Source organism: Chiloscyllium plagiosum, chromosome 24 (genome assembly GCF_004010195.1).
Source record: "Chiloscyllium plagiosum isolate BGI_BamShark_2017 chromosome 24, ASM401019v2, whole genome shotgun sequence".
Classification (NCBI taxonomy): domain Eukaryota; kingdom Metazoa; phylum Chordata; class Chondrichthyes; order Orectolobiformes; family Hemiscylliidae; genus Chiloscyllium; species Chiloscyllium plagiosum.
In genome coordinates, this window is record NC_057733.1 from 55,871,666 (window position 1) to 55,898,041 (window position 26,376).

At 43.2% G+C, this 26,376-nt stretch overlaps 1 protein-coding gene across 4 annotated transcripts in view; it reads left to right on the forward strand.

The window, feature by feature from the left end:
* Positions 1-26,376, forward strand: part of LOC122562329 ((E3-independent) E2 ubiquitin-conjugating enzyme UBE2O) — a 161,442-nt gene that overhangs the window by 96,381 nt on the left and 38,685 nt on the right. For 3 of the 4 annotated variants that reach the window (XM_043715203.1, XM_043715200.1, XM_043715201.1), the window contains 4 exons: positions 4,994-5,106; positions 12,709-12,840; positions 20,358-20,450; positions 24,149-24,815. In XM_043715203.1, coding sequence (XP_043571138.1) covers positions 4,994-5,106; positions 12,709-12,840; positions 20,358-20,450; positions 24,149-24,815 — 1,005 coding nt within the window. The remainder of the gene's footprint in view (positions 1-4,993; positions 5,107-12,708; positions 12,841-20,357; positions 20,451-24,148; positions 24,816-26,376) is intronic. The other variant, XM_043715202.1, reaches the window with a different exon arrangement.

Here is a 26,376-nt window from a genome sequence, read left to right on the forward strand (position 1 = left end):
GACTTTGGTTCGGCCACATTTGGAATACTGCGTATGGTTCTGGTCACCACATTACCAAAAGGAAGTGGATGCTTTGGAGAGGGTGCAGAGAAGATTTACCAGGATGTTGCCTGGAATGGAGAGGAAGTCGTACGAGGATAGGTTGAGAGTTCTCGGCCTTTTCTCGTTGGAACGGTGAAGGATGAGGGGTGACTTGATAGAGGTTTATAAGATGATCAGAGGAATAGATAGAGTAGACAGTCAGAAACTTTTTCCCTGGGTACAACAGAGTGTTACAAGGGGACATAAATTTAAGGTGAAGGGTGGAAGGTATAGGGGAGATGTCAGGGGTGGGTTCTTTACCCAGAGAGTGGTGGGGGCATGGAATGCGCTGCCTGTGGGTGTGGTAGAGTCGGAATCATTGGCGACCTTTAAGCGGCATTTGGATAGGTACATGGATGGGTACTTAATCTAGGTTAGAAGTTCGGCACAACATCGTGGGCCGAAGGGCCTGTTCTGTGCTGTATTGTTCTATGTTCTATGTTCTAGGTATAAAGAAGGTGGCTGGGGTTGTTGGAGATCAGTCATCTCCGCTCCAGGACATCTCTGCAGGATTCCTCAGGATAGTGTCCCAGGCCAACCATCTTCAGCTGTTTCATTAATGATCTTTTCTCTGTCATAAGGTCAGAATGATTGTACAACTTTGAGCACGTTCGCAGGTCCTCAGATACTGCAGCAAGATGGGGAAATATCCAGGCTTAGCTGACAAGTGGCAATTAACATTCACACCATACAAGTGCCAGGCTATGACCATCACCAATAAGTGACAATCTAACTACTGTCCCCTGACGTTCAATGATGTTACCATCACTGGATCCCCCACCTTCTGGGAGATACTGTAATCCAGACACTCACTGGACTCACCACATAAACACAATGGCTACAAGAGCATGTCAGCTGCTAGGAATACCGTGGCGAGTAGCTCACCACCTGACTCCCCAAAGCCTGTCCATCATCTACCATGCAGAAGTCAGGAGTGTTCTGGAATACCCCTCTCTTGGCTGGATGGCTGCAGCTCCAACAGCACTCAAACTTGATACCATCCAGGAAAAAGCAGTCCATTTGATTTGACACTGTCTACAAACATTCACTCTCTCCACCAACAATGCTCAGTAGCAGCAATGTGCATTATCAAAAAGATACACTGCAGAAATTTACCAAAGATCATTAAACAGCACCTTCCAACCCACGGCCATTTTCGTCTCTAAGATAAATGGCAGCAAGTACATGGGAGCCCCACCACCTGCAAGAGGGTGAGGCGTGGCCTTGTTAGTCAAGGATAGTATGACGGTGGCTGAGAGAACTTTTGATGAGGACTCTTCTACTGAGGTAGTGTGGGCTGAGGTTAGAAACAGGAGAGGAGAGGTCACACTGCTTCGGGTTTTTTATAGGCCTCCGCAGAGTTCCAGGGAGGTGGAAGAGAGGATTAGCAAAATTATTCTGGATAGGAGTGAAAGGAACAGGGTGGTCATTATGGGGGACTTGACCTTCCCCAACATTGACTGGAAATGCTATAACCCTAGTATGTCGGATGGATCAGTTTTTTTTGTCCATTGTGTACAGGAGGATATGTTAAAGAGCTGATAAGAGGGGAGGCCACACTGGATCTGGTGCTTAGTAATGAACCAGGCCAGGTGTTTGATTTAGTTGTAGGTGAGCACTTTGGAGAGAGTGACCATAATTCAGTTGCGTTTAGTTTAGCGATGGAAAGAGATAGGTACATGCTGCAGGTCAAGAGTTATTGATGGGGCAAGGGCAATTATAATGCGATTAGGCAAGATTTAGGATGCATAGAATGGGGTAGCAAAATGCAGGGGATGAGGACAATGGAAATGTGGAGCTGGTTTAAAGGAACAGATAGTGTGTGTCCTTGATGGGTGTGTCCCTGTCAGGCAGGGAGGAAGTGATAAGGTAAGGGAGCCGTGGTTTACTACAGAAATTGAATCTCTTGTTATGAAGAAGAAGAAGGCTTATGCTGATGAGACACGATGGTTCAGATGAGGCGATGGAGAGTTACAGATCAGCTAGGAAGGGTTTAAAGAGAGAGTTAAGAAGAGCAAAGAGAAGACACAAGCAGTCTTTAGCAGATAGAATAAAGGAGAACCCTAAAGCTTTCTGTAGATATGTGAGGAATAAAAGGATGATTAGGGTAGGAATAGGGCCAGTCAAAGACAGAAGTGGGAAGTTGAGTGTGGACCCTGTGGATATTGGAGTGGTGCGAAATAAATATTTCTCATTGGTTTTCACTCAGGAAAAGGAGAATATTGTAGAGGAGAAGAATGAGGTACGAGATATTAGACTAGAAAGGATTGAGGTTAGTTACGAACAGAAGTTATCAATTCTAGAAGGAGTGAAAGTAGACAATTCCCCTGGGCCGGATGGGATTTATCCGAGGATTCTCTGGGAAGCTAGGGAGGAGATAGCGGAGCCTTTGGCTTTGATATTTGAGTCGTCATTGTCTGCAGGTTTGGTACCAGAGGACTGGAAGATTGCAAATGCTGTGCCTTTGTTCAAGAAGGGCAGTAGAGATGACCCAGGTAATTATAGACCAATGAGCCTTACTTCTGTTGTAGGAAATGTTTTGGAAAGGACTATAAGAGGTAAGATTTATAATCATCTAGCAAGCAACAATTTGATTTCAGATAGTCAACATGGTTTCGTCAAGGGCAGGTCGTGTCTCACAAACCTCAGTTTTTTGAGAAGGTGACCAAGTATGTAGATGAGGGTACAGTAGTTGACATGGTGTACATGGCTTCTGTAAAGCGTTTGATAACGTTCCACTTGGTCGGCTGTTGGAGAAAATGCAGAGGTACGGGATTGAGGGTGATTTAGCAGTTTGGATTAGAAACTGGCTTTCTGAAAGAAGGTAGCTAGTGGTGGTTGATGGAAAATATTCAGCCTGGAGTCTGGTTACTAGTGCCACAAGGATCTGTTTTGGGAGCACTGCTGTTTGTCATTTTCAAAAATGACTTAGACACGGGCGCAGGTGGATGGATTAGTAAATTTGCAGACGACACTAAAATCGGTAGAGTAATGGACAGTTTGGAAGAATGTTACAGGTTGCAGGGGGACTTGGATAAACTGCAGAATTGGGCTGAGAGGTGGCAAATGGAGTTCAATGCAGCTAGATGTGAGGTGATGCACTTTGGGAAGAATAACAGGAAGGCAGAGTACCGGGTCAATGGAAAGATTCTCGGTAATGTGGATGTGCAGAGGGATCTTGGAGTCCATGCACATAGATCCCTAAAAGTTGCCACCCAGGTTGATAGTTCTGTTAAGAAGGCATACAGTGTGTTAGGTTTTATTGGTAGAGGAATGAGTTCCGGAGCCGCAATATCATGCTGTAACTATACAAAACGCTGGTGCGGCCACACTTGGAATATTGTGTACAGTTCTGGTCCCCGTTTTTCGAGAAGAATGTGAAGCATTGGAAAAGGTGCAGAGGAGATTTACCAGGATGTTGCCTGGTCTGGAGGGAAGGTCTTGAGGAAAGTCTGAGAGACTTGGGTCTGTTCTCATTGGCAAGAAGAAGGCTGAAAGGGGATTTGATAGAGACATACAAGATGATTAGATGGAGTCGACAATGAAAGTCTTTTTCCTAGGATGATGTCAGCGTGTACAAGGGGGCATAACTACAAATTGAGGGGTGATTAGATTTAAGACAGATGTCAGAGACAGGTTCTTTATACAGAGTGATAAGGGCGTGGAATGCCCTACCTGCTAATGTAGTCAACTCAGCCACATAAGGGACATTTAAACAATCCTTAGATAAGCGCGTGGATGACTTTGGGATAGTGTAGGGGAATGAGCAGAGAATAGTTCACGTGTCAGCGCAACATTGAGGGCCGAATGGCCTGTTCTGCGCTGTATTGTTCTATGTTCTATGATCCCTTCTGAGCCACCCACCATCCTGACTGGGAAACATATTGCCTATCCTTCACTGTTATTGGGTCAAAATCCTGGAATTCCCTCCCTCACAACATTGAGGTCTATCTACAGCAGGTGGACTGCAGTGATTCAAAAACCAGTTCATCACCACATTCTCAAGGGCAATTAGGGATAGGCAATAAATGCTGGCCAGCCAGTGATGTCCCCATCCCATGAGATGATGTTTAAGAAATGTCAAATTCTACATTGACCTGTCTTGCAAGAGAATTTTAAGTATAAGAGCAATGATACCTTGCTGCATCTGAATCGCACCTTTGTGAGACCATACTGGTGTATTGCATGCAGTTATCAAACAAAAGATAAACACTGTTCATAAAGGGAGTGCAGTGACTGATTTCCTGAGTTTGTAGTTTTGGCATATGAGATATTGAGTCACTTGGCTCTTCATGTTTTGAAGAATGACCAGGGATCTCAATGAAACATATAATTTCTCCCAGAGTGAGAGAAGTTTGGATGCACAGATTATGCTTCCCCTGCAAGTGGATAAAGAACAAAGGATGGTGATTACAGGGCAGACCATTTAGGAATGAAATGTGAAACAACTTCACTCAGATGGTGGCAAACCTGTCGACTTCACAATCATCTAAGGTGGTAGAGGTTAAATCACTGAATGTATTGGCAGTCTAGGGGAAGTGTGAGAGTATGGCATTGAGATCGATCAGCCACGATCATAGTGAACTACAGAGTGGACTCTGAGACAAAAGGTCTACTCTTGCTCTTCTTTTCTATGTTACTATGTATGGTTTGTATACTCGATTAAATTGTTGAAGACTATGTCACCTTATGATTTATGCCACTTGCCTTTCCAGATGCTGCATTCTGCCATTTGAAAGCTGAGGGTACTTAAATAATTTCCAGTGGGAAAAAGTGCAGAAGTATTTCTGATCAAGCAGAACGTTTGTTTTGCAATTTGAATTTTACTTAATTCTGACTAGAAATAAGTTCTCACTTTCTGCTTTGTGATTTTTTTTTCCCTGCTTTGCATGAATTCACTGTTCCCCATAAGCTCAAGGACCTCAGGATGTTGGCGTGTATGGAGTTGTGCAGTCTGTTGACCACATTGGACGGACATGCTCAGTGAAATGGTTCAAACCAAAGGCAAATGGCACGGAGATAGAGGTGAGGAACTTGTGAAGTAATTCATATGAAAACTGTTCATTTTCTCGTTGGTTCTTGGCTATTTAAAATTTCATTTTTTTTTCTTTGCAAGCACTTGGGTGTTGGTTGCAAGCACTTGTTAGCTATCTCTAATTCCCCTTGAATTCAACTAGCTTTCTTTATGTGGGCAGTTAGAACATAGAACATAGAACAATACAGTGCAGTACAGGCTCTTCAGCCCTCAATGTTGCGCGGACTTGTGAACTAATCTAAGCTCAGTCCGCTACATAGTCATAGAGGCGTACAGGATGGAAACAGACCCTTCAGTCCAACCCATCCATGCCGACCAGATATCCCAACCCAATCTAGTCCCACCTGCCAGCACCCGGCCCATATCCCTCCAAACCCACTATTCATATACATCCAAATGCCTCTTAAATGTTGCACTTGTACCAGCCTCCACCTTCCTCTGGCAGCTCATTCCAATGTGGTCAACAGACTGTACCACTGTCTACCCTATCTAATCCTCTCATCATCTTGTATGTTTCTTGTATGTTTCTATCAAATCCCCTCTGACTCGCCGCCTTGCCAATGAGAACAGACCCAAGTCTCTCAGACTTTCCTGATAAGACTGTCCCTCCAGACCAAGCAACATCCTGGTAAATCTCCTCTGCACCTGTTCCAATGCTTCCACATCCTTCCTGTAATATGGCGACCAGAACTATACACAATATTCCAGGTACAGCCACACTAGCATTTTGTATAGTTACAGCATGACTTTGCGGCTCTGGAACTCAATCCCTCTACCAATGAAACCTAACACACCGTATGCCTTCTAAACAGCACTATCAACCTGGGTGGCAACTTTCTGGAATCTATGTACATGGACTCCAAGATCCCACTGCACATCCACACTACCGAGAATCTTTCTATTGACCCAGTACTCTGCCTTCCTGTTGTTCTTCCCAAAGTGCATCACCTCACATTTAGCTGCATTGAACTCCATTTGCCACCTCTCAGCCCAATTCTGCAGTTTTCCAAGTCTCCCTGCAACCTGTAACATTCTTCCACACTGTCCGCTACTCTACCGACTTTAGTGTGGAAATTTACTAATCCACCTACCTATGCCTGCATCTAAGTAATTTGTAAAAACTACAAACAGCAGTGGTCCAAAAACAGATCCTGTGGCACACCACTAGTAACCGGACTCCAGACTGAATATTTTCTATCAACCACCACTCACTGCCTTCTTTCAGAAAGCCAGTTTCTAATCCAAACTGCTAACTCACCCTCAATTCCATGCCCCTTGCATTTTCTCAAACAGCCTACCACGTAGAACCTTATCAAAGGCTTTACTGAAGTCCATGTATACCACATCAACTGCCCCACCCTCATCTACATGCTTGGTCAACTTCTCAAAAAACTCTGAGGTTTGTGAGACACGACCTGCCCTTGACGAAATCATGTTGACTATCTGAAATCAAATTGTTGCTTGCGAGATAATTTAAAATCCTATTGCTTATAATCCTTTTCTACAACAGAAGTAAGGCTCGCTGGTCTATAATTACCTGGGTCATCTCTACTGCCCTTCTTGAATAAGGGCACAACATTTGCAATCCTCCAGTCCTCTGGTACTAAACCTGCAGACAATGACGACTCAAACATCAAAGCCAAAGGCTCTGCCATCTCCTCCTTAGCTTCCCAGAGAATCCTCTGATAAATCTCATCCGGCCAGGGGAATTGTCTACTTTCACTCCTTCTAGAATTGATAACACCTCTTTGTAACTAACCTCGATCCTTTCTAGTCTAATACCTCGTATCTCATTCTTCTCCTCTATAATATTCTCCTTTTCCTGAGTGAAAACTGATGAGAAATGTTCGTTTACCACCTCTCCGATCTCCACAGGGTCCATACTCAATTTCCCACTTCTGTCTTTGGCCCTATTCCCACCCTAATCATCCTTTTATTCCTCATATAGCTATAGAAAGCTTTAGGGTTCTCCTTTATTCTATCTGCTAAAGACTGTGCATGTCCTCTCTTTGCTCTTCTTAACACCTCTCTTTAAATCCTTCCTAGCTGATCCGTAACTCTCCATCGCCTCATCTGAACCATCGTGCCTCATCAAGACATAAGTCGCCTCCTTCCGCTTAACAAGAGATGCAATTTCTGTAGTAAACCACGGTTCCCTTACCTTATCACTTCCTGGGTTGAAAATGTGTTGCTGGAAAAGCGCAGCAGGTCAGGCAGCATCCAAGGAACAGGAGAATCGATGTTTCGGGCATGAGCTCTTCTTCAGGAGCCCTTATCACTTCCTCCCTGCCTGACAGGGACACACCCATCAAGGACACACACTATCTGTTCCTTTAAACCAGCTCCACATTTCCATTGCCTGCATTTTGCTACCCCATTCTATGCATCCTAAATCTTGCCTAATCACATTATAATTGCCATTGCCCTTGCCCCACCAATAACTCTTCCCCTGCAGCATGTACCTATCTCTTTCCATCGCTAAACTGAACGTAACTGAATTATGGTCACTCTCTCCAAAGTGCTCACCTACAACTAAGTCAAACACCTGGCCTGGTTCATTACCCAGCACCAGATCCAGGGTGGCCTCCCCTCTGTCATCCCTTTGATGTATTGTGTCAGGAAATTCTCCTGCACACATTGGACAGAAACTGATCCATTCGACATACTAGATTTATAGCATTTCCAGTCAATGTTGGGGAAGTTGAAGTCCCCCATAATGACCACTCTGTTCCTTTCACTCCTACCCAGAATCATTTTGCCAATCCTCTCCTTCACCTCTCTGGAACTCTGTGGAGGCCTATAAAAGGGTCCAAGCAGTGTGACCTCTCCTCTCCTGTTTAAAAGTCAACCTCATGTCAACCAGACCAGAAGTTGGCAGATATTCTTTGAAATGCTTTAGTGAACCAGGTGACTTATCTGAAGATCTATGCTTGCCGTTATGGTGACTACCTTTCAAATCCAGGTTTTATTAATTGGACCAGTGTTCCATGAGCATTAATTAGCCTGGGCCTCTGGTTTACCAATACTGTAATTTCCTCTATTGATTAACTCTTGATAAAGATCTGAGAATGTTGAGAATTTTACAATAATGGATGATGTTAGTCGATATTGTCAATTGGGTTAGCACATTGATAGCTTAAATCTAGGGGCAAAGAAAACAAACTTGTAAGGAACCTTGCTGCATGTAAGTGAATCATTTTATGATGGAGCTCAGCTCTGTTGTATGAGGCTTTAAATTTCCATTCATGAATGAAACCTATGGAGCTTAGTCCTTGAGAAACAGCAGATTTCTTGATTCATTTGTCCTGTTCCTATTGTTTTAAAGTGTCATCAAGTTAGAAATAAAGGAAGAGAAAATCAGAATTCCTTTCCCTAATGAAATAAGATGTGCTGTCAAGCAGAACAGTGGGTAAATAAAGTTCTTTAAATTGCATTGTCAAACAGTATGAGTAAGACCAAACCTAGAATTTGTTCAGTTTTTGGCTTCCTTGTCTGAGGAAGGATGTTCTCTATGGGAAAGATTTACCAGATAGATTCTCAGCATGGCACGACGGACATTTGAAGGGAGACCAAATCATCTAGGATTACGTTTACTGGAGTTTAGAATAATGGGAACTGTAGATCTCCTATAAAATCCTAATAGGGTGAGATGAGAGTCAATGCAGGAAGGGTGTTCTTGGTGACTGGGGAGACCAGAACTAGGGGATCACAATTTAAACTTGCAGGTTGTGCCATTTAAGATTGTGATGAGAAATTTCTCTACCCAGAGAATGATGAGCCTACGGAATTTTCTGCCACAGAAACTGGTTGAAGCCAGACATTGAATGTTTTAAAGGAGGCATTTGGCATATTCTTAGGGCTAAAGGGAACAAAGGTATGGGACGAAAGCAGGAACAGGGCACTCAGGTTGAATGGTGGCAAAGGCTTGATGGGCCAATTGGCCTATTCCTCCTATTTTCTACATTTCAATATATTTACTGCACTTCTATTTTGGCTTTGTCCACATGCTGTCTTCACTGAGGCATTATGGAATCTACTTGGTTTTTGGGCAAGGCCAAATATAGAACATAGAACAGTACAGCACAGAACAGGCCCTTCAGCCCACGATGTTGTGCCGACCATTGATCCTCATGTAAGGTAAACCTAATGTACAAACCCTCAAGTTTCTGTGACCATATGCATGTCCAGCAGTCTCTCAAATATCCCCAATCACCTCGCTTCCACAACTGCTGTTGGCAACGCATTCCATGCGCTCTCAACTCTGTGTAAAGAACCCACCTCTGACATCCCCTCTATACTTTCCGCCAAACAGCTTAAAACTATGACCCCTCGTTAATAATTTCTGCCCTGGGAAAAAGTCTCTGGCTATCAACTTTCTCTATGCCTCTCATTATCTTGCACTCCTCAATTAGGTCCCCTCTCTTCCTTCTTTTCTCCAATGAAAAAAGTCCGAGCTCAGTCAACCTGTCTTCGTAAGATAAGCCCTCCATTCTAGGCAGCATCCTGGTAAACCTCCTCTGAACCCTCTCCAAAGCATCCACATCTTTCCTATAACAGGGCGACCAGAACTGGACGCAGTATTCCAAGTGCAGTCTAACCAAAGTTTTATAGAGCTGCAACAAGATCTCATGGCTCTTAAACTCAATCCCCCTGTTAATGAAAGCCAAAACACCATATGCTTTCTTAACAACCCTGTCCACTTGTGTGGCCATTTTAAGGGATCTATGTACCTGCACACCAAGATCCCTCTGTTCCTCCACACTGCCAAGAATCCTGTCTTTAATCCTGTGCTCAACTTTCAAGTTCGACCTTCCAAAATGCATCGCTTCGCATTTATCCAGGTTGAACTCCATCTGCCACCTCTCAGCCCATCTCTGCATTCTGTCAATGTCACGCTGCAGCCTACAACAGTCCTCTATACTGTCAACAATACTGCCAACCTTTGTGTCATCTGCAAACTTGCTGACCCATCCTTCAATCTCCTCATCCAAGTCATTAATAAAATTAATAAAAATTATAAAGAGTAGAGGCCCAAGGACAGAGCCCTGTGGAACACCACTCACCACAGACTTCAAGGCAGAATATTTTCCTTCTACTACCATTTGCTGTCTTCTGTTGGCCAGCCAATTCTGTATCCAGACAGCTAAGTTCCCCTGTATCCCATTCCTCCTGACCTTCTGAATGAGCCTACCATGGGGAACCTTATCATGGTAGCCTTGCTGAAGTCCATATACACCACATCCACAGCTCGACCCTCATGAACCTTTCTAGTCACATCCTCAAAGAACTCAATAAAGTTTGTGAGTCACGACCTGCCCCTCACAAAGCCATGTTGACTGCATTTAATCAAGCCATGCTCTTCCAGATGGTCATTAATCCTATCCCTCAGAATCCTTTCTAACACCTTGCAGACGACAGACGTGAGACTTACTGGTCTGTAATTGCCGGGGATTCCCTATTTCCTTTCTTGAAGAGAAGAATTACATTTGCCTCTCTCCAGTCCTCCAGTAAGACTCCGGTGGAGAGCGAGGATGCAAAGATCTTCGCAAGTGGCGAAACAGTCACACTTCTCGTTTCCCAAAGCAGCCGAGGACAAATCTGGTCTGGCCCTGGAGACTTGTCAATCTTAATGTTTGTCAAAATTTTCAGCACATCAACTTCCTCAATCTCTATCCGTTCCAGCATGCTTACCTGCTCCTCAATGGTTTCATTCACTACAAGGTCCTTTTCTTTCATAAAAGCAGAAGCAAAAAACTCATTTAGGGCTTCCCCTACCTCCTCAGACTCTATACACCAGTTGCCTATGCTATCCCTGATCGGCCTTACTCTTTCTTTGATCATTCTCTTATTCCTCACATAAGTGTAAAATGCCTTTGTGTTCTCCCTAATTCCTTCTGCCAATCCTTTTTCGTGCTCCCTTCTGGTTCTCCTCAGACCATTTTTGAGCTCCTTCCTCACCTGCCTGTAATCCTCAAGAGCTGAGCAAGATCCTTGCTTCCTCCACCTTGCATAAGCTGCCTTCTTTCTTTTGACGAGACGCTCCTCCGCTCTCGTCACCCAAGGATCCTTTTCCTTATCCCTTCTTGCCTGTCTCAGAGGAACACGTTTATGCATCACTCGCAACAACTGTTCCTTAAACAGTCTCCACGTGTCTATAGTGCCCTTTCCATGGAACAATTGCTCCTAGTCCATGCTTCCCAACTCACATCTGATAGTATCATAGTTTCCTTTTCCCCAATTAAATATCCTCCCATTGTGCCTGCTTCTCTCATTCTCTATAGCAATGTAGAATGTGAGGCAGTTGTGCTCACTATCACCAAAATGCTCTCCCACCGCAAGATCTGACACCTGCCCCGTCTCATTGCCGAGCACCAAATCCAAAATGGCCTCTCCCCTTGTCGGCCTGTCAACGTACTGAGTTAGGAAACTCTCCTGAACACACCTGACAAAAACAGCTCCTTCCAAACCATCTGCTCGAAGGAGGTTCCAATCAATATTGGGAAAGTTAAAGTCACCCATTACAACAACCCTACATTCACACTTTTCCAAAATCTGTCAACCTATGCTTTCTTCAGTCTCCCTGCTGCTATTGGGGGGCCTGTAGTAAACCCCTAATGAGTTGACTGCTCCCTTGCTGTTCCTAATTTCCGCCCATACTGACTCTGTAGGCAGACCCTCCTCGACAATGGAAGCTTCTGTAGCTGTGATACCCTCTCTGATTAGCAGTGCTACACTCCCTCCTATTTTATTTTTCCCCCCTCCCTATTCTTTTTAAATGTTCTAAACCCTGGAACATCTAGCAACCATTCCTGCCCCTGAGAAACCCACATCTCTGTTATGGCCACAACATCATAGCACCAGGTATTGATCCATGCTCTAAGCTCATCACTTTTATTCCTGATACTCCTGGCATTAAAGCAAACACACTTTAACCAATCCCTTGGTTCTTTCCCAGGAAATTCCTTCCCACTGGCTGCGCTACCTCTTGCTATTGCCTCATCTCCATCACCTCTCACCACCGGTATATAGCTCAGGTTCCCACCCCCCTGCCATACTGGTTTAAACCCTCCTGAACCACTCGAGCAAACCTTCCAGCGAGGACATTGGTTCCCTTCCAGTTCAGGTGCAACCCGTCTTTCATGTACAGATCCCACCTTTCCCAGAAGGCATTCCAATTATCTACATACCTGAAGCCCTCCCTCATACACCAGTTGCGCAGCTACGTGTTCAGCTGCGCCCGCTCCCTGTTCTTCGTCTCGTTATTAAGTGGCACCGGTAGTAAACCTGAGAACACTTCAAGTTGGTCAGTCATCTTGAGGCTTGAAATTTATGCATTGATTGGACCAAGTGATAATGTTGAACTGAAGATAAAACTGAGACTGCCCAACAGTGTGCATTAATGTATAATAGCACCTTCTGTGTAAGTAACACATCATCCTTCCAACAAGGATTAGCTGTGGAATATCATTTATTGATGTTTGTTGCCGGTAAGTTTTGAGACTGCTGTGGAGCAGTCTGGAAGAACTACAAGCCAAGAGTGAGATTAAGGGAATGGTACTTTTTTCTGAGACAAACTTTACTTAAAACTGCAGATGTTGGGACGCGAGGAAGATATTAGTGTTTATGACATTGCTGATCATCCGGATTTCCATTTCCGCATCACTGATATCGTAATCCGCATTGGGAATGTGGAGGAAGGGCGAACATTGCTGAACGACAATGAGGTGATGTAAACTTTATTTCCTCTTCTGCTGCTGCAATGTTATAGACCAATTTTTGGTGTATTTTTAAAATTGATTTCCTATTTTCAAAATAATTGAGTGCAATTGAAGTTGTGAATCATATGGAGAGTGGTGGTGGAGGTTTGCTGTTTGGACTGGAGGCCTGTTACCAGCAGTGTGCCACAAGGATCAGTGCTGGGTCCACTGCTTTTTTGTCTTTTATAGAAATGATTTGGATGTGAATATAGGAGGTATGCTTAAGTTTGCAGATTACACCAAAATTGGATGTGTAATGGACAGCCAATAAGGTTACCTCAGTACAATGCTCACTGTATCCATGCCCCTTATGATGTTACAAACCTCTAACGTAATCCTTCAGCAGCCAATGTTCCAGGGAAAACAGCCCCAGCCTCTCCCTATAGCTCAAACCCTCCAAACCCAGCAATATCCTTTTAAATCTTTTCTGAACCCTTTCAAGTTTCACAACATCCTCCCTATTGCAAGGATACCAAAATTGCACACAGTATTCTAATAGTGGCCTAATCAATGTGCTGTATAGCCACAACATGACCTCCCAACTCCTTTACTCGGTGCTTTGACCAATAAAGACAAGTGTACCAAACGCCATCTCCTGATGTTTTTTTTTGTTCTGCTTCATATGTTTACCTTTTCATTGAAAGCTTTTTTTTAAAAAAAAAAAATTACCACTCCCATCAGACTGTGCATTTCAAATCCTAACCACTTGTTGCATAAGGTTTTTCCTCTGGTTCTTTTGCCAATCGTCTTGGTTACTTTTCTATTTATTCAGGGTTGGTTTGATTTTTGGAATCCTCTCTACTCTTGAAGCTGTGGGTACTCGGTCACTAAATCTCTTCAAAAATCTCATCGAATTTGGAACTCTAATGGAATCAAAGGATGAGGATTGAGAGCTAAAAAGGAGTAAATATGAAGGAGCAATTGTGAACTTAAATGATAATGTTCATTCCTTCCCCTTATATTTTCGAGCTGTGTTGTTTAACCCTTCAGCCAGAAGGAATATTACGGCAAATAACTTTCTGACTCCCCAAAGCCTTTCCACCATTTCCAAGGCACACGTCAGGAGTGTGATGGAATGCTCCTCGCATCCCCTGAATGAGTGCAGCTCCAGCAACACACAAAACTTGACACCATCCAGAACATCGCAGTCCATTTGATTGACACCTCATCCACTTCTTCCAGCACCGATGCTCAGTAGCAGCAGAGTGTACTATCTACAAGACGTACTGCTGAAATTCACCAAAGATCCTTAGACAACACCTTCCAAACCTATGAGCACTTCCATCTAGAAGGACAAGGGCAGCAAATACATGGAAACACTACCTGAAAGTTCCCCTTCAAGTCAGTCCTGATTTGGAAGCATATCTCATTCCTTCATTGTCACTGGGTCAAAATCCTGGAGTTCCCTCCATCAGAACATTGTGGATCAACCTAAAGCATGTTGACTGCAACAACTCAAGAAGGCAGCTCAAAAGTATGTTGCCCCATCCCTAGTTGCTTTTGGTAATAAATGCTGGCCAACCAACAACATTTCCCAACAGTGAATAAAAACAATTTTCTGTCTTTTGGCTGTTTTTGTGCCAAATATAAAACCAAACCTGAAATTAGCAGCACATAGAGTCATAGAGCACAGAAACAGATCCCTCGGCCCAATTTGTCCATGCCGATCAGATATTATAACCTAATCTAGTCCCATTTGCCAGCACTTGGCCCAGATCCCTCTAAACCCTTCCTATTCATATACCCATCCTGTTGCCTTTTAAATGTTGTAATTGTTCCAGCCTCCTCCACTTCCTCTGTTTGCTCATTCCATACTCGCACCACCCTCTGCGTGAAAATGTTGCCCTTTAGGTCCCTTTTAAATCTTTTCCCTCTCACCCAAAACCAATGCCCTGTACCCCAGGGAAAAGGCCTTGTCTATTTACCCTATCCATGTCCTTCATTTTTATAAACCTCCATAAGGTCACCCCTCAGCCTCTGTCGCTCCAGGGAAAACAGCCCCAGCCTATTCAACCTCTCCCTATAGCTTAAACCCTCCAACCCCAGCAACATCCTGTTAAATCTTTTCTGAACCCTTTCAAGTTTCGGAATATTCTTCCAATAGGAAGGAGACCAGAATTATTCCAAAAGTGGCCTAACCAACATCCTGTACAGCCTCAACATGACCTTCTAACTCTGGTACTCAATACTTTGACCAATAAAGGAAAGCATATGGGTCCACTGCTGTTCGTCATTTTTATAAATGACCTGGATGAGGGTTTAGAAGGGTGGGTTAGTAAATTTGCGGATGACACTAAGGTCAGTGGAGTTGTGGATAGTGATGAAGGATATAGTAGGTTGCAGAGAGACATAGATAGGATGCAGAGCTGGGCTGAGAGGTGGCAAATGGAGTTTAGTGTGGACAAGTGTGATGTGATACACTTTGGACGGAGTAATTGGAATGCAAAGTACTGGGCTAATGGTAAGATTCTTGGGAGTGCAGATGAGCAGAGAGATCTTGGTGTCCATGTACACCGATCCCTGAAAGTTGCCACCCAGATTGAAAGGGTTATTAAGAAGGCATACAGTGTTTTGGCCTTTATTAATAGAGGGATCGAGTTCTGGAACCAGGAGGTTATGCTGCAGCTGTACAAAGCTCTGGTACGGCCACACTTGGAGTATTGTGTACAGTTCTGGTCACCACATTATAAGAAGGATGTGGAAGCTTTGGAAAGAGTGCAGAAGAGACTTGTTAGGATGTTGCCTGGTATGGAAGGAATGTCTTACGAGGAAAGGCTAAGGGCCTTGAGGCTGTTCTCGTTAGAGAGAAGAAGGTTGAGAGGTGATTTAATAGAGACGTACAAGATAATCAGAGGGTTAGATAGGGTGGAGAGGGAGAGCCTTTTTCCAAGTATGGGGACGGCAAACACGAGGGGACACAACTTTAAAGTGAGGGAAGATAGGTATAAGACAGACGTCAGAGGTAGTTTCTTTACTCAGAGAGTGGTAAGGGTATGGAATGCTTTGCCTGCAATGGTAGGAGATTCGCCAAGTTTAAGTGCATTTAAGTTGTCATTGGACAGGCATATGGATGTACATGGAATAGTGTAAGTGGGATGGGCTTCAGATTAGTATGACAGGGCGGCGCAACATCGAGGGCCAAAGGGCCTGTACAGCGCTGTAATGTTCTATACCAAATGCCTGCGACTCTACTTTCAAGGAGCTATGAACCTGCACTCCAAGGTCTTTGTTCAGCAACACTCCCTGGGACCTTACCATTAAGTGTATAAGTCCACTTGGTTACAGGTTGCCATCTTGAAAATGTCCTGTTTATCTTAACTCTGTATTCTATTTGATGGCCATTTTTCTATCCAGGTGAATACATTATCTCTAACACCATAGGCTCTTGTTTCATTAAATAGCCTAATGTGTTGTACCACCTTGTGTGTGTTTTAGGAAATCTAAATTATAGTAAATCATTTGGATTTCTATCAGTGCACCATGGCACAAGTGTAGACCATTTACACAATGCACTTTTCAAAGCCATAACCCCTATCAACTAGAACAACAAAGGTACAGACACATTGAATCATAGAGATCTACAGCGTTGAAAAAGGTCCTCCATTGTGTCCACACTAGTTAAAAACAACTACCTAACTATTCTAATTTCGCTTCCCAAATACTTGGCTTGTAACCTTTTTATGCCTTGACATTGCAGGTGCACATCTAAATACCACTCCAATGTTATGAGGGTTTCTGCCTCTATTATCCATACAGACAGAGTTCCAGACTTCCACCACCCCTAGGTGCAAAAGGTTTTCCTCACATTTCCTTTGAACCTTCTGATTTGATTTATTATTGTCACATGTACCTAGATACAATGAAAAGTTTTGTTTTGGGTGCAGTACAAGCAGATCATACAATACAGGGCACAGGGGTAATAGAGCATGGAATAAAATGTTAAGGCTACAGCAAAGGTTTACAAATAGCAAGATCAACATTCTGCTCCTTCCCTTAAATCTATGCCCCTGGTCATCGATCCCTCTATCGAGAGAAAAGCTTCTTCCTGTCCACCCTGGCTATGCCCTTCATAATTTTATACATCGAATAGTGCAAAGGAGATTGAGGAAGGACAAAGGAAAGCAACTTCAGTTTGCCCAATTTTTCTTCATAACTGAAGTTGATTTCTTGTTCCCTCCTTGATTGGTTGTCCTCCCGTCCTCTAACCTCTTGTGGCTAGACAGGAATGTTATTTCCTCCTTTGTCTCTCTGGGATACATTTCATCCAGCTCTGGGGATTTATCTACAACTTAAGCCTGAAAGACCACTCAGAACTTCCTCTCAGTCTGTACTAATTTCTTTCATTATATCACCAGCCCATCTTTAATTTCTATTTTTACATTGTCCCTTCTAAGAGTGAATACTGACACAACGTATTTATTTAGAGGAGAAAGTGAGGACTGCAGATGCTGGAGATCAGAGCTGAAAATGTGTTGCTGGAAAAGTGCTTTTCCAGCAACACATTTTCAGTATTTATTTAGAGCCCTACCTTTATCCTCTGGGCTGCATGCATAAATTATTGCTGCAGTTCTTTATGGGTCCTACTCTTTCCCTCATTATCCTTTTGTCTTTAATGTACAGGATGTAGGTTTGCTTGCTGAGCTGAAAGGTTCATTTTCGGACAGTTTCGTCACCATACTAGGTAACATCTTCAGTGGGCCTCCAGATGAAGCACTGCTGGTGTTTCCTGTTTTCTATTTACATGTTTGGGTTTTCTTGGGTTGGTGATGCCATTTCCTATGGTGATCTTGTATCTTGCTTAATGTATTTGTAAGCCAATTTGGGATATTCCTATATTTTATCCTTTCACATTCCCTTTTAGCTCTCCTGATCTCCTTTTCAAGTTTCATCTTGCACCTTTTATGCTTCTACAGGGCTTCTGCTATATTGAGCTTTCATTATCTGCCATAAACCTCCCTTTCTGTCTTGATCCAATGCTGTATATTCTTCAGTATCCAGGGTTCACGTGATGTTTCTTTATTGGAACATACTGATCTTGTACACTCCATATTTCGAGTGCGTTCCCACTGTTCTGAGAGATTTGCCTGAAGGTATCTGTTTACAGTCCAGTCTGCCAAATCATATCTGATGTTAACAAAAATCAGCCTTTCCCCAGGTGAGAACTTTGATTTTCAGGCCCATTCTTGTCCTTTTCTATAACAATCTTGAATCTTGTGGGTTTGCAATTACTGTATGCAAGATGCTCTTGCACTGATACTTCACTTGCTAAGCTTCATTACTACTTGTTCAGCATTCATCAGTAAAGTAATGGAAGATCTGATCAATAGTGCTGTTCAGTAGTCCCTGCACAGCAATAACCTGCTCAGTGGTGCCCAGTTTGGGTTCCACTAGGGTCGCTCAGCTCCTGACCTCATTACAGCCTTGGTTTAAGCGTGGACAAAAGAATTCCAGAGGTATGGAGAGAATGGCAGCCTTGATACCAAGGCTATGTTTGACAGTATTACATCATTGGAGCCCTTGCAAAACTGCAATCAATGAGTATCGGGGTAAACTTTCCACTGGTTCGAGTTCTACTTGGCACATAGACAGATGGTTGTGGTTGTTGGACATCAATCACCTCAGCTCCAGCACATCTCAGGGTAGTGTCCTCGGCCCAACCACCTTCACCCACATAATCAATGACCTTCCCTCACATCATAAGGTCAGAAGCAGAGATTTGCCATCTTCGGGAAACTATGTTCAGCACCGTTCGTGACTCCTCATACTGAAGCAGTCCACGTTCAAATGCAACAATATTGGGCAATATCCAGGGTTGGGCTGACAAGTGGAGGAGTGTGATGCTGGAAAAGCAGCATCCGAGGAGCAGGAGAGTCAACGTTTTGGGCAAAAGCCCTTCTTGATAGCCCTTACTTGCAACTCTAGCTTTGAAACACTGTTCTCCAGTAGCTGCAGCTGGATACAATTCCTATGCATGTGTTCAACAGGGACAACTGAAGCTTCCAAGACTTGCCACATAGCACAGGCATATATCACTATGTGAGCATTCCTGCCATGATTTCTTTAATCTCCTTAGTAATGCTCTTTTTATAAAAAGAAAATTAGTTCATAAGCATATTCAACTACCTCCCTCATGCTACATGTACTTCCCTTACCCTACTTAGCTTTCTTATATTCTTTTTTAGATCATGAACTAGTTGATACACACATTTCCTGTGATGTCTGTGTTTGGTTTGATCTTCCACTCAATCTCTGAAGCAGCAGCTGTTAACCTAGAACTGCCTTTTCTCTGCTCAGTTGAACCTGAAGAATATAGTGTTACAAACTAATAAACTATGGAAAAGACCTGCAAACTTTAAGCAAAGAAGTCACCATCTCCCCCTACGTACTGAATTCCCACGGTGCAGTACATTTCCAGTAGCTCACAGACTTACTTGAGCTGTACTTCACTGTGCACGAGAAGACCGTCAGGCAGCAACCACATGTAACAGGATTTAAAATCACCTGCTATTGGCACTCCACAGTATTGCCTTTGCTCTATCCCACACTGATAATTTGGGGGAGGCGAGGAGTAGAAAACTGCACTAGAGACCAGGCAACTTTCAAATCACTGAGACAATGAGGTCCTTGCAGTTAAACGTGGAATATCTAGCTGAATGTTGCATATGAGAAAAATGTGGTCGAAGCTTCTATTGTATGTTTTCCTGTCAATGAATAAATTTTTAATCTACATTGCAATAAATAGGCTAGTAACTGGTTGAAATCTTTCAGTTTTGGGCATTTGCAATGAAAGCACACTCACTGTGAACTCGCCAGTCTGTAGAAGTGGTGACTTTTTCCAAGTGTAATTTATTTTGGGAGGAAATTTTTTTTTGTTCATTTGTGTGATGTGGGTGTCATTGGCTGGCCAGCATTCATTGCCCATCCATCGTCACCTTTGAGAAGGTGGTGATGAACTGCCTTAGCTGAATCATTGCTGAGTGAATAGTCATGTAAGATGCATCTGAGTTTGTACCCTTTCGTTATGAAGGTAATTGTGGTTCAGACTAATTCTTGTTTACTGATGGTTTCATGAACTTGACCAACCCTAACTAGGTGATCACAGAGGCCATTGTAGATCAATATTTGTCCTTTTATTAAACCAATTTTTAGTCCATAAAAGTTGTTCCGTGTCAAAATCAAATGATGGAAGGCAGATTTCAATAGTCCATATTTATCATTGTCCTAATACTGAAAATCAAAAGCTTTACCCCCGAAAATGGAGAAGTTGCACTTGAGTAACTATTGAAACCTTAAACAATTGTGTTCCTTGTATTGTATCGAAGAAATAAAAACCAAGCTGTCAGCTGAACAGAGTGCCGATGGTTTGGCTGATCCTGGGAAACCAAAGGGCAATCCACTGTTGCCTCTGTCTGGACAGAGGTCTTTAGCATTTGATTTGCAAAGAGAATTTTTATGTTTTGGACTGAACAATTCTCTCTTTTTAGGAGCCTTCTGTCGGTCAGGTGTCGCGTGTTGATATTAGTGGGAAGGTTGAAGTGGTCTGGGCAGATAACTCCAAATCCAACATACTGCCTCAGGTAAGAAATTGCCCAGAACCAAAGGGATTGTTGTCAAGTAGGGAGGAATATCCATATTCATTTTAATTTGACTCATTCTCTGCCAGCTTGAGAATGTGGTACATATTTTTGATAACTAAGTATTTGAGGGAAAACAGTAATAAACTTCCATAGCATTAGTTTGGAATAGATTGGGGTCATTCAGCCTGTCAAGTGCATGCCAGCTGTCGAGCAATCAAATCAGTCGATTCCCTTGCTTTATATCTCTATAACCTTTCAAGTTTATTTTCTACAAGTGCCCATCCAGTTTCTTTTTGAAATTGTTGATTTGTCTTTGTTTCACCTACATTTCGTAGGCAGTAAGTTTCTGGTCATTGCCAGCTGCTCTGTCTAGTATGTGTATTGGCCCAAGTATTTGATTCTGTACCAGAGTTATACTTTCAGCTGAATCTGATTGATGTACATTGAGCTTCATACCCTCAATATAACAATCATAAACTTACCTCACAGAAGGCCATTTGGCCTGTTAAGTGTATTAAGGGGCAGACCTACTTCACACATCACCTCCCTGTTTGTCTTTAATCTGTATCTTCACCTTCAAGGACTTGGATTCAAAGAGAGGTAAAACATGGAAACAGACCCTTTGATCCAACTCGTCCATGCTGACCCGATATCCTAAATTAATCCAATCCCATTTGGCCCATATCCTTCTACACCTTCCTATTCAGGTACCCTTCCAGATGCTTTTTAAATACTGTAATTGTACCAGCCTCTGGCAGCTCATTGCATACACTCACCACCCTCTCTGTGAAAATGCTGCTACTTGGTACCTTTTAAATCCTTCCTCTGTCAGTTTAAACCATGCCCTCTAGTTTTGAACTTGCCTGTTCTGGGGAAAAGACCTTGGCTATTCACCCTATCCATGCCTCTCATGATTTTATAAGCCTCTATAAGGTCACTGCTGAAAATGTGTTGCTGGAACAGCGCAGCAGGTCAGGCAGCATCCAGGGAACAGGAGAGAATCGACGTTTCGGGCATAAGCCCTTCTTCAGGAATGAGGAAAGTGTGTCCAGCAGGCTTTTATATGATAAAAGGATATGACCTTTTATCTTAGCCTGCTGGACACACTTTCCTCATTCCTGAAGAAGGGCTTATGCCCGAAACGTTGATTCTCCTGTTCCCTGAATGCTGCCTGACCTGCTGCGCTGTTCCAGCAACACATTTGCAGCTCTGATCTCCAGCATCTGCAGACCTCACTTTCTCCTCTATAAGGTCACCCCTAAGCTTCTGATCCTTCAGGGAAAATAGCCCCAGCCTTTTCAGCCTCTCCCTATAGCTCAAACTCTCAACCTGGCAATATCCTTGTTAATCTTTGCTGAATCCTTTCAAGTTTCAGAATATCCTTCCTATAGCAGGGACACCAGAACTGAGCGCTGTATTCCAAAAGTGGCCTAACCAATGTCCTGTGCAGCTGCAAAATGACCTCGCAACTCCTGTACTGAACGTGCTGACCAAGAAAGGAAAGCATACCAAACGCCACCTTCATTATCCAGTCTACCTGGGAATTCACTTTCAAGGAACTATGAGCCTGCAGTCCAAGGTCTGTTTGTTCAGCAACACACCCCAGGACCTTACCATTGAGTATATAAGTCCTACCCTGATTTGCCTTTCCAAAATGTAGCACCTCGCATTTATCTAAATTAAATTCTATCTGCCACTTAGAGTCATAGAGATGTACAGCATGGAAACAGACCCTTCGGTCCAACCTGTCCACGCCGACCAGATATCCCAACCCAATCTAGTCCCACCTACCAGCACCCGGCCCATATCCCTCCAAACCCTTCCTATTCAAATATCCATCCAAATGCCACTTAAATGTTGCAATTGTAACAACCTCCACCACTTCTTCTGGCAGCTCATTCCATACATGTACCATCCTCTGTGTGAAAAAGTTGCCCCTTAGGTCTCTTTTATATCTTTCCCCTCTCACACCAAACCTATGCCTTCTAGTTCTGGACTCCCTGACCCCAGGGAAAAGACTTTGCCTATTTACCCTATCCATACCCCTCATAATTTTGTAAGCCCCCAGGGAAAAGACTTTGCCTATTTACCCTATCCATACCCCTCATAATTTTGTAAGCCTCTAAGGTTCTTGGCACATCTGATTAAGATCCCGTTGTAATCTGAGGTAACCTTTGCTGTCCACTACACCTCCAATTTTGGTGTCATCTGCTAACTTACTAATTGTACCTCCTATGTTCACATCCAGATTATTTATATAAATGATGAAAAGCTGTGGATCCAGCACCAATCCTTGTGGCGCACCAGTGGTCACAGGCCTCCAGTCTGAAAAACAACCCTCCACCACCACCCTCTGTCTTCCACCTTCGAGTCAGTTCTGTATTCCATGCAATCTAATCTTCTAACCAATCTACCATGAGGAACGTTACGGAAGAACATATAGATAGTGTCCATCGCTCTGCCTTTATCAATCCTCTTGGTTACTTCAAAAAACTAAATCAAATTAGTGAGACATGATTTCCCGTGCACAAAGCCATGTTGACTATCCCTAATCAGTCCTTGTTTTCCAATTGTATGTAAATTCTGTCCCTCAGGATCCCCTCCAACAACTTGCCCACCACTGATGTCAGGCTTACTGATCTATGGTTCCCTGGCTTTTCCTTACCTCCTTTCTTAAATGGTGCCATCACGTGAGCCAACCTCCAGTCTTCCAGTACCTCATCGGTGATAGGGAAGACAATGGCCTAGTGGGATTATCGCTGGATTGTTAATCCAGAGACCCAGGTAATGTTCTGGCGACCCAGGTTCAAATCCTGCCATGACAGATACTGGATTTGAGTTCAATAAAAAAAATCTGGAAATAAGAGTCTAATGATAACCATGAATACTTTGCCAATTGTTGGGATAAAAACCCATGTGGCCAATTAATGTCTTTTAGGGAAGGAAACTGCCATCCTTGCCTGGTCTGGCCGACATGTGACTCAAGACCCACAGCAATGTAGTTGACTCTTAACTGCCCTCTGAGTAATTAGGATTAGGGTAGCATTTATTGCCCAACTAGCAATGCTTGCATCCCTGGAATGAATTTTAAAAAAAACTCCATGGACCTAGTAATCGCTTCCCTAGCTTCCGACATGTTCTGTGATTCAGGTCCTGGGGATTTATCCACCTTTATGCATTTTAAGACACCCAGCACTACCTCCATTTGTAATCTGCTTTCCTCTGTTGGCTTTTAAAAGCTTCCCAATCCTCTGACTTCTCACTAACGTTTACTACGTGAACAAATAGGAAAAAAGTATTTCCTTGTTCTTCCTCTTTATCTCTTCCAAATCTCCCCTCACATCACACTATTTGGTTTAAAGCCCTCTCCGTAACCATAGTTACACTATTCATCGTACACTGGTCTTGAGATGGGCTTTCACCTGAGCCTCTCTAACAGTACTGCTGCCTATTTCGTCCTCATTGTGCTCTGTGAATTGAAACACATTTCTTTCTCTTTCCAAGCTTTTGAGTCATGCGTTTGACTCTGATTTTTTTTAATCCAGTGCTAAGTTGGTCATGATTAAGTTGTAACCCAGGTGGTGAGACCAAATGACCTTTTGCTGTTTTATTTTCTAACGTCAATATCAGTACCTAACTTGTGAAATGTTAACAACTCAACTTTAAGATTGAGTAAACTTTACTTACTTTTTTGTTAGCATCTGTATAATGTTGAGTCTGACATTGAAGAATCTGACCTGGATTCTTTGGATGGCACCTCTACTGGAGCAACATCTGATGAGTGGGAAGATGACAGTGATAGTTGGGAAACAGATGATGGTGTGACTGAAGATGAAATTGTAAAGGGAAGTGAAGCGCTTGAAGTTGGAATAGAGGTTACAGCACAATCGGAAGAGAGTAAGACTGAATCAGAGCAGGCTCAGGTTGCTGGAGCAACTTCAAGTAGCACAAATCTTGAGAAAGTTGCAAAGGATGGTTCTCCCAAAGGTTTTCATGAGATAAAAGAAGCAATCAAGATTTTGGAAAGTCTAAAGAATATGACAGTAGAACAGCTGATGACCGGCTCTGCTACTTCCCCGACAGTAGAGCCAGAAAAGCAAACGAAAGATAAGAAATTCAGAGATGATATCAAGAAACTGCAGGAGACTCTTCAGAAGACACTGGACAATGTGGCCATTGTGGAGGAAGAGAAGATGGAGGCTGTTGTGGAAACTGAGAATAAAGAAGAAAAGCTTGAGATGCAGACTCCTATCAAATCAGAGTGGTCCAGTGATACGCCTGTACTTTGTCAACAGAGCAGTAAGCCTGGTGTGACTTTCACAAGTGCAAAAGGAGAAGTCTTCTCAGTGTTGGAGTCAGTGCCTGGTAAGACTCAGTCTATACAAAAGTTGTACCTGTTTTTTTTTTAAATTTGTTTTCCCTTTCTCCAAATGCATGACAAATTGTAAAGTAGGAACTTCAGGCAATGCATAAAAGTAGAGCTTTTGATGATGCTTTGTTCTCATCATGGGAGCATTGGTTGTAGTTAAGACAGGCTGACGAGGGAGGTGGTGGTAGAATGGCAAAAGTCATTGGTCTTCTAATCCACAATGCTAGGTTACAGCACTGGGTCATAGATTCAAAACCGACCAATGTGATGGTGAAATTTGAAGTCAATAGAATTCTGGAATAAAAGGCTAGTCTAATGGTGAGCATGTAACCACAATCGTAAAAATCCAATTGATTCAGTAATGTCCTTTTGGAAAGGAAATCTGCCATCCTTACCTGGTCTGTCCTACTTGTGACTACAAACCTACAACAGTGTGGCTGACTTCTGAGCATTTGAAGCTGGACAATGAATGCTGGCGTAGCCAGAAACTGTCTTCTCATGCACACACAGAAAATTAAGGATGCTGCTGTTTTCAGGCCAGGATCTTGGGGTCTTCTAGGCTGATAGCCTGTCCTTGTTTCCTCAACACCGCATGGTGGGAAGGAGAATTCTTGCATTTACGTTGCAACATGAGATATTAGTGGGCTCATCTGACCACGGCGGGCTGAGGGTATAGCCATAAAACATGAGTCAATTTGTTGAGTATTTTCAGGAATGAATTCTAGTCACCAAAAAGTGTAGTGGAAAGCACTGGCAACAAAAACTTCAAATACAAAGAGAACACTACAGCGCAGTACAGGCCTGTTGGCCCTCAATGTTGAGCAGACCTGTGGAACCGATCTCAAGCTCATCTATCCCACACATTCCATTTTCATCCATATGTTTATCCAATGACCATTTAAATTACCTTAAAGTTGGCGAGTCTACGACTGTTGCAGGCAGTGGGTTCCACTGCCCCTACTACTCTGAATAAAGAAACTACCATAGAACATAGATAGAACAGTACAGCACAGAACAGGCCCTTCAGCCCATGATGTTGTGCCGAACATTGATCCTCATGTAAGGTAAACCTAATGTACGAACCCTCAAATTTCTGTGACCATATGCATGTCCAGCAGTCACTTAAATATCCCCAATGACCTCGCTTCCACAACTGCTGCTGGCAACACATTCCATGCTCTCTCAACTCTGTGTAAAGAACCCACCTCTGAAATCCCCTCTATACTTTCCGCCAAACAGCTTAAAACTATGACCCCTCGTGTTAATAATTTCTGCCCTGGGAAAAAGTCTCTGGCTATCAACTATCTATGCCTCTCATTATCTTGTATACCTTAATTAGGTCCCCTCTCTTCCTCCTTTTTTCCAATGAAAAAAGTCCGACCTCAGTCAACCTGTCTTCGTAAGATAAGCCCTCCATTCCAGGCAGCATCCTGGTAAACCTCCTCTAAACCCTCTCCAAAGCATCCACATCTTTCCTATAATAGGGCGACCAGAACTGGACGCAGTATTCCAAGTGCGGTCTAACCAAAGTTTTATAGAGCTGCAACAAGATCTCAC